Source organism: Aptenodytes patagonicus, chromosome 3, assembly GCF_965638725.1.
Source record: "Aptenodytes patagonicus chromosome 3, bAptPat1.pri.cur, whole genome shotgun sequence".
Lineage (NCBI taxonomy): Eukaryota > Metazoa > Chordata > Aves > Sphenisciformes > Spheniscidae > Aptenodytes > Aptenodytes patagonicus.
The window spans coordinates 1,305,134-1,322,164 of record NC_134951.1 but is presented as its reverse complement, the minus strand read 5'-3'; the positions used below and the strand labels follow the sequence as shown (position 1 = coordinate 1,322,164).

Below are 17,031 nucleotides of genomic sequence, written 5' to 3'. Positions count from 1 at the left end.
GTGCCACCGGCGTTTCCTAATGGGGAGGGAGCAGGGAGAGTGTCCCACAGGTGTTCAGGATGGTGCTGAGTCCCATCAGCTTGGCTGCCGACGGCGGTGCGGGCACTGTGAGACGCTCCTCCGGCTGTGCGCCCTCTCCCTTCCTCCCTCTTCCACATCTGGCACACAGCTGGACCAGCCCTGATGGGGAGTGCTGGCATAACTGTCCCCCAGAGGCGGTTTTCTCCTGACGTGTCCTGGAGCACGAAGGGGTAGCAGGGGCTCCTCCAGCCATCCCGCTATAACACACACACCCCCATCACAACAGCGTCTGGTAGCTCAGGATCTTGTTCTTCGCTTTCTGTGGTTCCCTTGAGCCTTAAATGCCGTCTGGTCGCCAGTTCTCACCTCTTTATTTGGTGCATCACGCTTGTCTTTTCTCCCACAACCGCGTCCCCCATACCTTTCCCTACAAAAATGTGAAGTGAGAGCAATTTCATAAAATCATCAGATCACGGAATGGTTTGGGTGGGAAGGGACCTCTAAAGGCCATCTAGTCCAACCCCCCTGCCGCGGGCAGGGACATCTGCAACTAGAGCAGGTTGCTCAGAGCCCCGTCCAGCCTGACCTGGAATGTTTCCAGGGATGGGGCATCCACCACCTCTCTGGGCAACCTGGGCCAGTGTTTCACCACCCTCAGCGTAAACAATTTCTTCCTTCTTTCTAGTCTAAATCTCCCCTCTTTTAGTTTAAAACCATTCCCCCTTGTCCTGTCGCAACAGGCCCTGCTAAAAAGCCTGTCCCCAGTTTCAAGGCAGATCATTGAGAAGGGATAAAACGGGTTTGCAGATTATAATATTACTTTAATAGTGATGTAGTACTTCGATCGTGCCGTGGCTGGAGGGATTCCTGATGGATATGAGATCAGCAGTCCCAGGAGATGAGCTGTGGAGAGCCAGGAGGGTGGGGAAACTGGATAGTAATGCCCAGCACAGTGCCACATGAATGAGCCCAACTGCCTGACTTGGAAGGAGATGGAAAACCTCACGGGTGGCAGATTTGGGATAACCCACGGTCCCCAGCCGGCAGCACGCAGCATCTCCTTGAACGTGTCCCTTGGTTAGATGTGAAGTCAGGGTTTATCATCGGTTTGCTTTGTTTCTTAGCTGGCATCCACCGTGGCATTGCAGGGGTGTTTTGTAAAGTGCTTGGATGTTCATCCCTCTGTAAAAATGGGCTGAAAGGTTGAGTGGGGCTGCTGCTGCTGCCAGGGGAGGAGGGACAGATGGATGTGCTCTCTCAGAGACCTCCCAGCCTCATTCCCTGGGCTTCTTCGACATCGTGGGCCATCAGACCGCCTGACTGCATTGGATAAATGTAAAGTCTGTGGCTTTCACCCCGCAAGCTAACTCCAGCGCTCGTGCTGAAGCAGAGTGGCCATTGCAAGCTTTTCTATTGACACAAGCCACATTTTAGCAGCAGCCTTCCAGCTTGCCCCCGCGCCACCTCCTGCCGCAGGACCCCTCTGCCTTGGTGATGGTCATGGGCATGGATAAACACCGTGAAGAGCAGCCATTAAGTGCAGCCCCTTGCAAAGGTCGGACTCTCCCAGGACGGGCTGGGTCTGAGAGGACAGACGGGTCACCTCCGTGCACGCCACATCTGGGGAGCGCTTTAGGGTTGGGGGTGCATCACAGTCCCTGGTGCTGCTGGGTTTTAGTGGCTTGGTGGAAAGCAGCTTGGGAAGGCAGGTGTGGGAGTCGCCGCAGGTGCTGCAGCCCCTGTCACTGAATTACTCCATGGCATGGCTTGTGTTCACTTCCCAGCCCGCATTACCTGCCACACGGTATTTACCTTCAGCCCAGGCACTCTGAATTGATGAAAGCAAGTGATCCCTCAGGGCCTGTTATAAATTAACTGAGAAAACTTCAGCTCTAAAACACTTGCCCTCTTTCATCGCGTACGTGAAGGGCAGCTCCCTGCGAGGGTGTTGAGGGAAGGAAAACCCGCCTGCAAAAAGCCGAGGCTGTGCGAACGCAACGCAGCTCTTGGGTGACAGCAGCTGCCTCGGTGCCAGTGAGAGTGGCAGGAATTTGCAGCGAGACGACGCCTGCCCTGGCAGAGCCTGCTCTAGGTGCTTTTAGCAGGGTGCCCGTCTCCAGTCTCCTTTCCAGAGGTGCATAGCCTGGGCTGGGGGCATTGCTTTGCCTCCCCGTGTTGCAAAGGGAGTGCTGGCTTCAGCCCAAGGGCAATTCCCTTGGTGCATCTCCGCAGGCAAGCAAGGAACAACATCTAAAAAGCCAAATGAAAGACTTGAGGTAGCTTAGCTACCTTAGCTCCCACCTCAGCTTGGTGGGAGAACACAGGGCAAAGGCTGGGGAGCTGAAGCCCATAAATTCAGAGCAGAAGTATGGTGCAAATGTTTAACGCTGAAGGCAATCAGCTGTAGAAGCCAATTATCTGGAAGTGTAATTAAATGTTGTTGCTTGAATTCTGGGACGTCTTTTTTGCCTTTTTCCCTGTTAAAAATATGTTCTGACTGAGCTACAAGGCATATCTGTGTTTGATTTAGGAGCCTTTGAGTGAAACATGAAAATCCATGCCCCGGGTTGTTTAAGAGGTCAGGCTGAGCGACTGTAATAATCCTTTCCAGGCTTAAAAGATAACACTAATAACAAAAAATATCTATCGTAGCAGGGAAACCGTATCACCCAGTTCCTTTGAGCTGTTTTTTTTTCTGCCGAGGCTGAGGTGGCTGTAACTCACAGAGATAGGCACGGAGACTTGCATTTTCATTTCGCAGCCGGGCTGACTTGCCACTGTCAGACCTTCACCCGCAAGATGCTCGAGGTGGTCTGGGTGCTCCAGATCCACCACCCGCCTCTCCAAAAGAGTCAAAATCAAACGGCAGTCAGAGAAGCTGAGAGCAGCCTCAGGGGGAGCGATGCCCAGGAGTTCACTAGGGCACGGGACAGCGCGTTTGTAAAACGAAGGGAGGAAAAATAAGTTTGTAAAACTCGTGGCTGGGTGCCACAAGTGGGTTTGAGTGGTTTTCCACGCACTGGGATAAAACCAGGAGGAGACTGAGGGTGACTGGGCAGACTGGCAGAGCATGGGTCATGGGCTGGGGAACATGGCGCGGAAGTTTGTTCATAGCCTGGGGATCTGGGTGCCCATTCCTTGTCCTGGTAGTTGTTGTTTTTTTTTTGGGGGGGGGATTTTGGACAGCTTCCAGAGCAGGGTCCCCTCCTTTCATCTGAGGCATATAGTCACGGCTGGATAGTCTGTCCAGAAAGGTTAGAAAGAGTGTGACCCCCTCCCAAAGGCGAGCCATGGCTCGGTTTGTACCCGGGACGTGCCAGGGTTTCTCCATTGATGGAGAGCCCAGACAAGGGGTGTTGATTTAGGTAGGTAACCTCTAAGCATCTAAGTCAGGCGGAGGAATCCCAACCCTGATTCTTAAGTCCCAAACCGAGAGCATCTGCTCTGGATTCTGTCCTAAACAACTTAGCCAAATCCAGGGGATCTGCAGCAGAATTCAGATCTGAGCCCCTTTCCGAAGCCCAGCCCCAAGAAACCAGGGACTACACCACGAAGGGATTATTTCTGACGGCGGAAAATGGTACCCTGGATTGCATTCCCCAGGATTTTAGTCAAAACACCAAGTGCTTTAAGCAAATTGCATTAGTGGCTCTAGACAAGGTGGGTCCCTCTGGAACTGGAGGTGTGCAAGCACGTGTGCAGGCACGTGTGCAGGGAGCGCTCCCAGGACGATAGGGCACGTCGCAGAGCAGAGCAGATGGGAGCGCGCTCCTCCCCGCCGTGCATCGCTTGTCGGCCCCCCCGGGGCTTGCTGCAGCAGCAGCGGATGGGCTGCAGCGTGAACATCCCCGGACGAGCTTCTTGGTGTGGAAAGCTGTCAGCAAGGCTGTTCAGTGGGGATCCTGGAAGCCTTTCTAGGCCACCGCACTTTCCAAATTTGTTCTTTAGCTGCCTGACAAACCTCTGACCCGGGGGCGGGGGGTGCCTACACATCGTTATTTCTGTACCTTATCTTGGTAGCCACACCTGAGCTCTGGGATCTGCTGATAGAGAGAATCATAGAATCATAGAATCATTAAGGTTGGAAAAGACCTCTAAGATCATCGAGTCCAACCATCGACCCAACACCCCCATGCCCACTAAACCATGTCCCTAAACGCCGCATCTACACGTCTTTTAAATACCTCCAGGGATGGGGACTCCACCACTTCCCTGGGCAGCCTGGTCCAATGTTTCACCACTCTTTCAGTAAAGACATTTTTCCTCACGTCCAACCTAAACCTCCCCTGGCGCAACTTGAGGCCGTTTCCTCTCGTCCTGTCGCTTGTTACTTGGGAGAAGAGACCGACCCCCACCTCGCTACAACCTCCTTTCAGGTAGTTGTAGAGAGCGATGAGGTCTCCAAACTGTAGAGCAGGACTTCCTTGTGCTCGGTGCTGTACGTACCCAAAGAGCAAGAGGCAGCCTCTGTCCTCCACCCTATAGCCCAAGGATGGGGAACAGAGACTCACCCAAATGATTTTGTGACAGTGGCAGGGATGCCTGCTCATTCCAGTTCCTCCCCCAAATTTGGTCTGTGGGCAAGCAGAGAGAATGGTGTTTCTGAGGAAGGAAGAAAAAAACCAGGACCTGGCTGTGTCCAGGAACTGAGCTCTGCTGGGGTTACAGGAGGTGCTTCCAGACTTCTCTAAACTCCCGATCCATGTCAGATGTGTGTGAGCAGAAAAGAGCCTGTGCCTGGACCACGGTTTAGTCTTCTATGGAGATAGCGGAGGCGTTTGGGTTTGTCTTGTACTGGCCAAGGCTCTGGACAGAGGGATCAAAGCTGAGGCTCTGTTGAGGTGGTAAGGATGCATAGACATTAGGTATCAGGAAGGACCAGGAGGATCCTTTCAATACTTAAAGGGGGCTTATAAAAAAGATGGGGACAGGCTTTTTAGCAGGGCCTGTGGCGACAGGACAAGGGGGAACGGCTTTAAACTAAAAGGGGGGAGATTGAGACTAGATAGAAGGAAGAAATTGTTTATGCTGAGGGTGGTGAAACACTGGCCCAGGTTGCCCAGAGAGGTGGTGGATGCCCCATCCCTGGAAACATTCCAGGTCAGGCTGGACGGGGCTCTGAGCAACCTGATCTAGTTGCAGATGTCCCTGCCCACGGCAGGGGGGTTGGACTAGATGACCTTCAGAGGTCCCTTCCAACCCAAATCATTCTGTGATTTGATGATTCTATGATCCAGGCAGAAATCATGTCCATCTCAGAAGCAACCAGAAGTCCTGATCTTGGCAGAGCAGCTTATCCCATAACTGCTGTTAAAAGTGAAGAGTTTCCCTTGAGAAGGTCTAAGCTCTGGTCTCTTTGGCCATCTCTGGGCAGACCCTGGGAATGCCGCCTTCTGCTGGGAGGCAGGATGGAGACTCCCCTGCCCGGCTGAAGCTGCAGATAATAGATGGGACCAGTGTAACATCCAGAACAATGTGGGAGGTTGATGGGCTGCTGCTGTGCTGGTGACATGGTGGACTCCGTCCCCTTCACCAGCGTGTCTGAGGGCCATGGTGGAGAGGAGAGGCTGGGGGCAGGAGCACAGGTCTGATGAATCTCCACCTACATGTGTTGAGGAGCCCTGAACAGTCAGGGTAGGACTACTTCTGAGGCCAGAGAGGCATGATGATGGCAGGAGGGAACAGGCAGCTCGTAATTAATGTTGGGATTGCTGGTTGCGTTTATCAGCCTAGCTAGTACCAGCTAATGGAGCATCAAAGCAGTGGGAAGGAGTGAGCGGAGAGCAGCGCACATGCTGTAAGGGGAAGGGCTGAGTTACATCCCCAGGACGGAGAGCCCAGAGTAAATCCAGGTGCAGAATGAGGAGTGGACCATAAGCAAAATGATATCACTGTCGTGAGGCCATTTCTAGTTTTCTTTTATATTTCAGGGTTTTTTTAATTTTCTTCCTTGACTCACTGCAGAAAACGTAAAAGGGGGAGAAAATAGCTTAAAAAATGAGCGTTGGCGTATTTCTGAAGAGTCACTAATTTCTTCCTGTGAAGTTGCTTGATAAGCACTTTCCTTTCAAGACTTTGAATGCAGTCCTGCCACTCCTGCAAGCGATGTAGGGCTCAACCCCGCTGCCTCCGCATCTGGGGCGTCACGTTCCCATCCCGCCGTGCACCGAGGGCAGCTTGGCAATGGGGTGTACTCGGCTTCGGGAGGCCGCAAGAGACCCGCGACTTGGAAAACTGAAGGCAGCTCAGGTGGTTTGGCCTGGCAGACTGACTTCTTGCCTTGGGAAGCAAAAAAACCACAAATGAAAGTGATTTTTATATATATACATATATATTTTTGTATATGTATAAATGTAAAACGTGTATATATGTAAGATATATACACACATTTATACAATGTGTATTAATATTCATACTATATATATAAAATATTTGGCACCGAGGCACATTCTTCGTGAGACCCCTGTAAAACAGCCCTGTCTGCCTTTTTGCTGGGAAAAAGTTAGGCTAGTTAGCCTTTTTCCATGGTCGTCTCAGCTCCATCCTCATCACCTCTGCAGCAGCTCCCTGAAACAAGCCTGACATCTCCCTCCCATCCTTTCTCCGCAGACCTTCCGCTGGCCGGTGGCAAGCAATATCGACGGGAATGAGATCCTGGAGATCCAGGTGTTCAACTACAGCAAAGTCTTCACCAACAGGTGAGAGCGTGGTCTGTCCTCCTCTCCCACCGACCCGCCCGGGTCCGCTCCGGCGGGAAGAGGGAGCTCCTGCTTGAGCTGGAGCCGCATCCCTGTTTGGTGTGGAGACTGGAGGGTGAGGAAGACGTTGGTGATTGATGTCTCCTGGGAAGGGCACGGAAGCTCAGATGCAGTGTGTACAGCTCGGTGAGTGAGGTTGCTAACCACCAGCAACTAGATGGCGGTCAGTGCCATGTCTGTGCCACGGTTTTCCCAAGGTGCTGCCGTTTGGTTCAATACAATTTGTATGTGTTTAAGAGAAACTGAAACCTTTTGGTGAATTATCAAGGTGGAAGTGGATACCTAAACGTAGTTCCCCAGCTTTTGCAAATTCTGCAAGTGTTTATTTATCTTATTCTTGTAATTTTTTCTCACGTAGATACTATGGTGGTTGCCAGGACTTATGTATTTTGTGCAATGCTATTTTTTAAGGTTTCTTACAGTCTTAAGTTTTGCCCCCACATTAATAATGAACGCAAGAGAAGGAAAGTCCCTTCCGTCAGCCTTAGTCTGTTTCATATATTTCTCCATGCTGTCACTGCAAAAATATGGGAGCATTTCACAAAAACGAGTGGCATACGTGAATTGTCCTACAGAACATTTACACTGACATTAAAGAGGGGAAAGGAAAAAGGGAGCGGAGGAAGGGCTCTTGCTTGTGGCTGGACGTTGCGCTAACATCTTTGCACTGAAATCCAGTGTCTTCCCCAGCTGGAGCTCAGCAGGGTCTCCTGAACATCTCCCAGGCACATGTTCATGCAAAAGCTTCCTTCAGAGCCAAAAAAATGAGGAGACAGACAGATGGCATGCAGGGCAGGCATGCTAAATATACGTGATTTAAAAAAAAAAACAAAACCAAAAAAACCCGACAAAAAAACTGCAAACAAAACAAAAAACCCAAACAACAACCTAAGGAAAAAAATTACCTACCTTTGTCTTGCTTTTAAGTAGGAGCTTGAGTAGCAGAAGGAGAGCTGAAGAAACTTGTTTTCTTCAGTTGGTCTCTGGGAAGAGAAAGGCAAGGAGCCCCCAGAGGATCCCAGCCCAGGAGGATGAGTTGGGTGGGGAATGGATGGCAGATACAGGCAGAAGAGTGGTCCAGGGCTTGTGGGGAGGCCTCAGCTCTGCTGCAGGAGCCATACGCAGTACAAGTCACTTTGAGTTGTGTTCAGACCACCTCCTGTAGGCACCTGCATTGAGGTAGTGCCGTTGCAGTGATCGTTCATGGGTGATGGGCACATGGAATAGGAGATCTGAATCGTTTCTGCAGCCCTGAACTGTCCCAGGGTCCATGTGAGAAGGGACTCCTCAGGGGCTGTGGGCAGCAGACGGGCGATGGGAGCCCGAGAGAGACAAATGCGGGACCTGGAGATCCACCTCCTTCCCCAGGCAGCATAGCTCCAGCCTCTGGAACCTGCTCTTCGTGTTGCGTCCATGACAGCAGTGTTTTTTCTTTGGCTGGATGCTCCTTCAATGCCTTCCTTCACTTTCTACTCCCCTGGTGTGAGCAAGCAGCCTGGATACTGCCGTGCATTTGCACAGGCTTAGTGCAGCCGGCAGCTGGACGGCATGAAGGGACAGAGCATCCCTCCATCCATGATGACTTGGAGCTTCATGTCTTCATTACCCAGCAGAAGGGAATGAAAACATGCCAACTGAATCAGATGCTTTTGCTCTAACAAACTGCACGTCAGGATGTACCCAGTCTACCTCCCGGACAGCAATTCTGCATGCTGTGCACACAAAGAAGCAATCCCTTCTTTCTCTATCTGTCTTAAAACCTGAAAAAAAATCCACTTGAAAGATGCAATAAAAAGCACAAAGTGGTGTTTCCGTGTCTGGAAATGAGGAACCGTCACTGTTCCTCCATGGAATTGGGAACTGGAAAGGCCAGGGCATATCAGCAGCTTGCACTGATTAGAGGCTGAGAAAGTGATCACTCGGGTAATTCCTTCCACCTTCAAGGTGACCAAAGTCTCTTAGAAATTTCCAAATACCCAACACAAAATAAAATATCCAGCTAGTTCAGCCAGATTGCTTAAAGTGCCTTTTTTCCATTGGCGAGCTGCACATGCAGAGAGGTTGGCTGCATGAGAGCCACTTCCACTTCCAAGATGGCCTTTTGTTTTATCATTTTCATCACTTTGGACATTTTCCTCAGTTTGTCTTTGACTCGTGAGGGCCTGGGCTGCCGCAGAGGAGCAGCCTCACCTTTGAGCAGCAATTGCTGATGCTGCAGGGGAGCAGGCTGCAGCCATGTCCCAGCGTCCTGGATGGGCTTGCACCGCCCGGGGTGAAGCCTGCACCTCTCTATCTTCCACTGTGATCTTAGCTAGCTCAGCTAACGCTTGCACGCTGCAACCCCATCTTCAGCATGAACTGAGCAGTGCCGTTAGCTGTATTTCTCACCATTAAGGGATGACCAGATCTGCAGTGAGCAGGAATCTTGTTCCAACGCCCCATGAAAACTGGCTTCTTCCATCAATTTGGTCCCCCCTCGGTACAAAGAAACCCCCACACGCTGTGGTTCTTTTCCCAGGGACTCGGGAATCTGAGCTGAGGCAGCTGGGCTCCCCCGTCGTGGTGTCTAGAGCACATGAAACCAGGAGCATCTCTGCCCGTTGCTTGCCGGGTATTTTCTGCCCTGGAAAGCTCTTGCACATTTGTAGTCAAAGCACCTCAAAGTCTTGTTTTTGAGAAGGCTGCTCTTGGCACCTCTCATTGCACAGTGGTTTTTACCATCTCAAATCATCTTCACAACTCTTTATCCCACTTATGTTCAACTTTCAGCATCCTCCCTCTAACGTACAGACACAGGCTGGATGCATCCACTTCTGCCCTGCATCTCCCCAGCCCTGCAGACTGAGGACGAAACACATCTCTCTTCTCCCCCATCCCTCCTCCGTTCGTGCCGTTATGGATTAATTGGTTGTTTATTCACCGTGCTGGGCTGCTGGTGCACCGCGCTCTCCGGAGCTGTTGCGTTCATGGAAGTCGGGTCCATTTTCTGCCAGCCTGAGGTGCAGATGCTGCTTCTTGGAAGTGTTTTTGGCACATGAGTGCCCTCTTTGTTTGACTCGGGCACATCCCAAGGTCCCCACTGCTCTGCATGTCTTCCTCCGCTCTCTCCCGGTTGACTGCTCTGTCAGTCTTCACATTATTTGAAAATTTGCTTGTAAGTTATTTTTACATCCCAGTCACTGATGTAGTAGTCATGGGCTTAATAGCAAAATTGCACCGTAGCACTGTCATTCAAAGATGATGATTCTCAGCTGATGTCCTATTTTTAGAATTTCTCCATTAATCTGCTCTTGTGCATAGCACTGATAGCAGGCAGTGTTAAACCAAACATGTTGTAAGAACCTGCTCCTTTCACGCAGTTACCAAACAAACTGACTCCAAAGAAGCAAACCAAGCTTGTTTTGACAGGTTCTATCTCCTCATAAACCTACCTTGAATGTCATTGATTACACTCCGGTTTTTAATTGCTTATTCATTGAATCCTGTACAAGCTTTCCCGTTCTTTTCCTAGGATGGCTGCCAGGTTAGCCCGACTCTCTCTGTTCACCCTGTATGAACTCTTTGCTGTGCTGGGATTTCTCTATTATTCCAACTTTATAATTAAAAATTGATATCAGTGGATCAGAGGCTGCTGGTTCTTTTGTGATGATTACCCACAACCTCCCCCTGGCCTGCAACAACCAACAGAAATATTTATCCAGCACGTTTGCCTGCTTTGCTTTGTTACAGGCTGGAACCGGAGCTGCTGCTCCTGTTTCTGGGGTGCATTTGCCTTGAAATCATAGAATCATCTAATCACAGAATGGTTTGGGTTGGAAGGGACCTCTCAAGGCCATCTAGTCCAACCCCCCTGCCGTGGGCAGGGACATCTGCAACTAGAGCAGGTTGCTCAGAGCCCCGTCCAGCCTGACCTGGAATGTTTCCAGGGATGGGGCATCCACCACCTCTCTGGGCAACCTGTGCCAGTGCTTCACCACCCTCAGCATAAACAGTGTCTTCCTTCTATCTAGTCTGAATCTCCCCTCTTTCAGTTTAAAGCCATTCCCCCTTGTCCTGTCGCAACAGGCCCTGCTAAAAAGTCTGTCCCCATCTTTCTCATAAGTGCCCTTTGAGGACTGAAATGCAGAGCTCGTCCTCCCCAGCAGCCGGACCCCGGTTAGAGTCTCCTCTCGCCCTGCTGTGGGACACAGCTGGACCAGCCCTGCTTCAGAGCAGCATCAGATCAGCTGCCCAGGGCAGTGGTGGAGTGTTCAGCAAAGCGGTGGAGTATCCAGCACCTCCCTGCAGAGGTTTTCCAGAGTTTAGTTACCTATTCCATCTCTCTCTGATGAATTAAAAAGCCCTTCAGGTTAGAAACAGTTTCCTCATGCTGGCATTTACAGACAGTGGTAAAATGAACCCCAAAGCATGTCTGTGGCGGTGTGCATTCAGTCTGTCCCTCAGCAATTAAGAGACCCAGCACAGTGTGCTCTCCTTGCTGCCCATCTTTGCTTTGGGCCACCGGAGCAGCCCATCCCTGCAGCCCAGGAAAGGAGCCGGGATTAGAGAGCCCCCGCAGCAAACACCAAACAAGACATCTCCCCAGGCTTTCCCTTGACAGTAGTGGGAAGCAGAATCCCAAAAGTGGCTTCCTCTCCTCTCCTCTCCTCTCCTCTCCTCTCCTCTCCTCTCCTCTCCTCTCCTCTCCTCTCCTCTCCTCTCCTCTCCTCTCCTCTCCTCTCCTCTCCTCTCCTCTCCTCTCCTCTCCTCTCCTCTCCTCTCCTCTCCTCTCCTCTCCTCTCCTCTCCTCTCCCCTCCCCTCCCCTCCCCTCCCCTCCCCTCCCCTCCTCTCCTCTCCTCTCCTCTCCTCTCCTCTCCTCTCCTCTCCTCTCCTCTCCTCTCCTCTCCTCTCCTCTCCTCTCCCCTCCTCTCCCCTCCTCTCCTCTCCTCTCCTCTCCTCTCCTCTCCTCTCCTCTCCTCTCCTCTCCTCTCCTCTCCTCTCCTCTCCTCTCCTCTCCTCTCCTCTCCTCTCCCCTCCTCTCCCCTCCTCTCCTCTCCCTCTCCTCTCCTCTCCTCTCCTCTCCTCTCCTCTCCTCTCCTCTCCTCTCCTCTCCTCTCCTCTCCTCTCCTCTCCTCTCCTCTCCTCTCCCTCTCCTCTCCTTCTCCTCTCCTCTCCTCTCCCCTCCTCTCCCCTCCTCTCCTCTCCCTCTCCCCTCCTCTCCTCTCCTCTCCTCTCCTCTCCTCTCCTCTCCTCTCCTCTCCTCTCCTCTCCTCTCCTCTCCTCTCCTCTCCTCTCCTCTCCTCTCCTTCTCCTCTCCTCTCCTCTCCTCTCCCCTCCTCTCCTCTCCCCTCCTCTCCTCTCCTCTCCTCTCCTCTCCTCTCCTCTCCTCTCCTCTCCTCTCCTCTCCCTCTCCTCTCCTTCTCCTCTCCTCTCCTCTCCTTCTCCTCTCCTCTCCTCTCCTCTCCTCTCCTCTCCTCTCCTCTCCTCTCCTCTCCCTGCATTGTAGGTGTCCATGGGGAGTTAGGGCTCAGCTCAGGTGCCCACACGGGTGTCCAGTGCCCTTTGAGTATCCAGCTTCTGGAAGGACCCATGTCTCCTGTAGATCCAAAGTTGTATCCGCCAGCCCTGTGTTTGTCTCGGACATCCCAGGACATCTGCACGGCAACGGGTACTCATGTTTAGGTGATGGAGCTGAACCACCAGCGGCTGGAGAGGGGGCTGGGAGAGCCAGGAGCAGCAAAGCATGCCCTGCCCCAGGGTGACGTGCTTTGGGCACAAGGAACTGAGGACTGGCTGTGGCTGAAGGACGGGCTGAAAAAGCTGAAGTTCTCTGAAGAAGAAGACAACCAGGAGCCCAAAAGAGGCAACGACAGGAGAGCCTTAGTCCAACCCTGTAAGCTGCCTGCTGACAGAGGAAGGAATACATTTCAGACCTGAGCATCTGTGGCAGGAATCAACCTGAAGAATAGACTGCTCCAAGTCATAAATATAAAGGGATTATCCAGGGATTTATGTTCAGACTCACAGTATTTCTCCTGCTGGCTAAGAAATGTCTACACCAGGATATTAGTGCCAAGGCACAGCCAATGAACCTGGCCCCATCCCACCCCGGGCAGCTGGTGCTGAGCACCTCCCTCAAGGGAGTGCAGGGAATCTGCGGCACAAAAAAAAAAAATTAAAGCCCAGGGTCACAAGCCAGTGCTGTAACTACAGCCCATCCTTCTTGCACAGAAATGCATTGGAGGAGGAGGACAGACAGACATAAGTCTTGGAGAGGAGGGATGGGAGTGGGGAGAAGCAGAGCCCTGGCACTGGGGTTTGGAAAGGTGAGCCATGGTCTCTGTGAATAATTCACATGCGGCTGATTAGTGCTATTTATCAAAGCCCCAGATAAAGGCATGACACCCGATGCAGCTCCACCTTCAATAATGGAGGGGGCCGGTGCCGAGACGTGGCTCGGCATGGCTCATTGAGTGGCTTTTGTTTCCTGCCTTGGTGGCCATCAGCATGCACCTAATTAGCTGGTAAGATAATCCTTTCCTGGCCCGACCAGGTGCCTCGGCCTCCTTACAGCAGCTGATTGTGTGCTGGCTCCTTGGAGGGGCGGTGGGCTCCGATGGGTCTCAGCTCTGGGATGGTGGCTGTCCCCGGGAGCCGTTCCCCAGGGCGCTGCGTGTCTGAGTGCCCAAATAAAGGGGCAGAGCATGGAGGTGGGGAGACAGTTCATAAGGACCGCTCAAATGGGCCAGCCCAGCGGTGCCACCAGCCCAGAAACCTGTCTCCAGCCCCTGGCTGGGCAGGGCATCCCCAGGCTGGGAAACTCTCCTCTCCAGCCAAGACCCATCCAAGCCACCCCAGGGATGCCCTGTCCCAGTGCGGGCGGATGACGGGCAGTTCCACATCCTGCCCGTAGTTAATTTACTAGTGTAGATGCAGACTGAAAATGCTCCACACAAGAGAAGGACCAATAATCATAGGTCCTACACACCCATCCTGCAGACATGAGATGCTTCATCTGACGCCGTGTATCCCATCCTGGAAAGCAGGTGGTGAAGCCAAATAACTGCTGCATGGTGGGATGAATACCGAGTTCCTACTGGAACTCAGTTCATCACTGTCCTTTCTCTTCTGGTCCCCTGGGGAGACCTACAAAATGCCTTCAAGATGGGTGAAAATTTGTAGCACGTGGTCCCACAGTGAAGGGCCCTGGGAGAGGGCATATGCAGGAGACGGGTGCGTGATGTGAGGTCCCAGATGTGGATTTGAGTGTGTCTGAGCAGGAGAAGACACTGTGGGACACGTATGAGTGATGTGGGGTGGAGGACCGTATGCACAGGAGAGGGCAGAGATGCAAGAAGCGAGTGGAGGCAGCAGCCAGGGCAGCACGCCGTGCTGGTGAGACATTAGAGAGGATGGCTGTGCGGTCCAGCGGCCACAGAGCATCATCCCTGAGGCAGGAGGTCTGGTCCCTGCTGCTGCTCCCATTCCTGACCTGCTGGGACAGCCTGGACAAGGCTCTCCTGGGCCACATGTTTTCCTTGTGCATAAAACAAGGACAGTATCGGTCAACGACCACATCCCTTACGGACGAGGAAGGCTGCACAAAACCTAAGAGCTTTTGCTTCGAGGTGGTTTGTTTTCCTCTATGTCACTGTTTTCCTCTCCGGGCCGAGAAGCAGTAACTGGATCCGGCCAAAGGCCGAAAGCCACGTTACAAACCCGTCGGCTCCCCGCCGGCCTGACGGACGATGCAGGGGTGCGGGCACAGATAACATCCGCCTGCAGAAAACCGATACCCACGGAGAAGAGGTGGGAGCTGGCTCTCCTTACCTGACAGAGAGACAAAGAGACTAATACCAAAGGCTTTTAATACAGAACTGTGCTCTCCGGGATGAAAATAGAGCTTTGTTTTGTCCTTTGTACTCCGGCTTCTCCAGCAATTAAGAGCTTTGCAGAATTCAATTCTTCTGTATGAAACTGCCTCCAACTTGCAGAAACCAGGGTGCTCTCCATTTCATCCGCAGAAAATAATCCACTGCAGAATCACTGTAGAAAGAGTGCAATGGAAAAAACTATTAACTCTGGTGCAGTAGGTTTCTCCTCTTGTCTGAGTGCCCTCCCCGCGCAGAGCAGCACTCAGGATCTGGGCAGGTACGCGGTTGCAAGAGCTGCGTTTTGCAAACCAGAAGGTGCCACCGTTTCCTTGAGACGGTGCTTGGGCCGCAGCTGGGCAAGCCTTTCTGCTGCCCAGCTTGCTTAAACGTTGCAGAGGTCTGAGCTGCCGCCCTTGGAGCATCGTCAGTGATGCAGGAGATTCAGTTCTCCCCAGTTTCTTCCCTCCCAGTGTGGAAGATCCCAGGGATACCCTGATGGTTGGACTCGATGATCTTAGAGGTCTTTTCCAACCTCAATGATTCTATGATTCTATAGGTCGCATCCAGGGGTCTGCGTCCGACTCACCAGACCACTGGATGATTGATTGCCTCTGGTGGATACATCAAGATGTTGTTTTTGTCTAGAGAATTGCTAAAAGGCAGAAAACAATTAAATGTCTTAGAATGCAACTAAGTATGCTTGTAACCCGGACAAAATGTTTACATAAGATCGCGGCACGCCGGCCTCATGCTTGGTTTACCTTTGTCTTGGTCCAAAACAACTCTTTAGAGTCCCTTCCTGATTTCACCAGTAAGACAAAAAAATTCATATGGGAAGATCTTATGGGATTCGGGGGCCACCTGCACAACTTAGGGTTTATGTTTGTCATTTTCGTATGTGATTCGTATCCCCAAAATTTATTACGTGAAGTCCAGACCAGGCAGGTCTCTTGGAGGGAATCTTACGCCTGTCTTAGTAGTTGGGAGCAATCCAGTAACCTTGATTATGCAAACATAATTAAAACAAGTTTTTCCACGAATCCTTTCAGCACTGGAAACGCAGCAAGTTGCTTTCCAATGCTGTTATGGGCTGTCTTTGTTATATGTTGTCTTTGCAACAAGCTGTTAGTTGTAAGAGTCCTTTGGTTTTGTGTTATTAACTGTGCAGGAGCAAAAAGGGTCCAATAGAACAGACAAAAGCTCTGGAACAGCTTTTATATGAGGAACTATAAATTAAATTAGTCCTCTTCAATTCCAAAGAGGACATAATGAACAGCCACAAGGTTCAATAGGGTAGGAAGCAGTTATTCATCATCTGTTTCAGTAGAAAAACTTGGAAGACATGAAAACGAAGATAGCGGGAGCAGGCTCAGGATGAAGTGGGTCTTCAGAAGATGCGGGGTGGGCTGTGGAGAGCCCCACCACGAGATCTGGTAGATACTGACAGTTTACAGGTTCAAAACTGAATGTGACATCTTCATGGATGAAAAATCTGCGTGAGTTTATGGAACACAAAGACATCCCCTCTGGCCCCAGGAGTCCTAAGGTGGACACCTGACATAGGCCAGAAGACTCATACTTGGGATGACAAGGTCTGATGCACTGTGGTCCTTCCTGATGTATCTGGGTTATCGTTACAAATGGATTTGTCCTCCTGAGAGCCCAGGCTTCCCCATCCTCCGGACCCCCGGGCTGCCCTCTTTCTTTTCATGTTTTTTTCTTAAACTAACACTTTTTTTCTTCTCCATTTTCCATTGCACTTCTTGAGCTGTGGGATTATTCACTTCAGAAGAAGGTCCTAGTCCAGCTTCTTTTCCAGTTGATGCAAAATGGGTATGGTGGGGATCAGTCCAGCGAGCAGGGTTTCCTCTCACGTACCCCTCCACAAAGTATGGTGGGTGGCAAGTGCTCCAGAGCCTGAGGTTCATAAAGCCCAGCTTATCTTCCCAGCCCTTAGGGCTGGTGTCCGTGGTACACCTACAGCTGCCTGGTCCACAAGCAGATGTATCATCTACCCGAAGCCTTTCCCCTGCACGAAGCCCCTTGCGATGGGATGGCTGCAGCAAGCAAGTCTGAAGTCTCATTAAGACTTTCTAGCATCAGCTTCCATGGAAGGTAAAAGATAGATGGACAGGGTGCTTGGTTATGACCTGAGAGGACTGATGCCACCAAGAGCAGGAACCTGGAAAGGCAGAAGTTTCCATACCATGTCAGAGATACAAGCTAATCAGCCGAGATGTCTACGGAGGTATCAGCTCAGCCTTTCTGCAAGCGATACCATGTCAGACAACTTGTCCAGGTTTACACGTGAAAAAAGAGCTGAAACGCTGAGCCCCGTGGAGGAGGGAAGCCGCAGAGACTGAGATGAGCAGAGTCCAGACTTCCCAGGAGGGGCTGC

At 51.6% G+C, this 17,031-nt stretch overlaps 1 protein-coding gene across 7 annotated transcripts in view; it reads left to right on the top strand.

Annotated features, from left to right (window-relative positions):
• The window catches only part of OTOF (otoferlin), a 120,042-nt gene that overhangs the window by 12,957 nt on the left and 90,054 nt on the right, over positions 1 to 17,031 (top strand). For 6 of the 7 annotated variants that reach the window (XM_076332488.1, XM_076332485.1, XM_076332487.1 and 3 more), the window contains exon 3: positions 6,631 to 6,719. In XM_076332488.1, the coding sequence (XP_076188603.1) occupies positions 6,631 to 6,719 (89 nt within the window). Of the gene's footprint in view, positions 1 to 6,630; positions 6,720 to 6,887; positions 6,906 to 17,031 lie in introns of those variants that run through there. The other variant, XM_076332489.1, reaches the window with a different exon arrangement.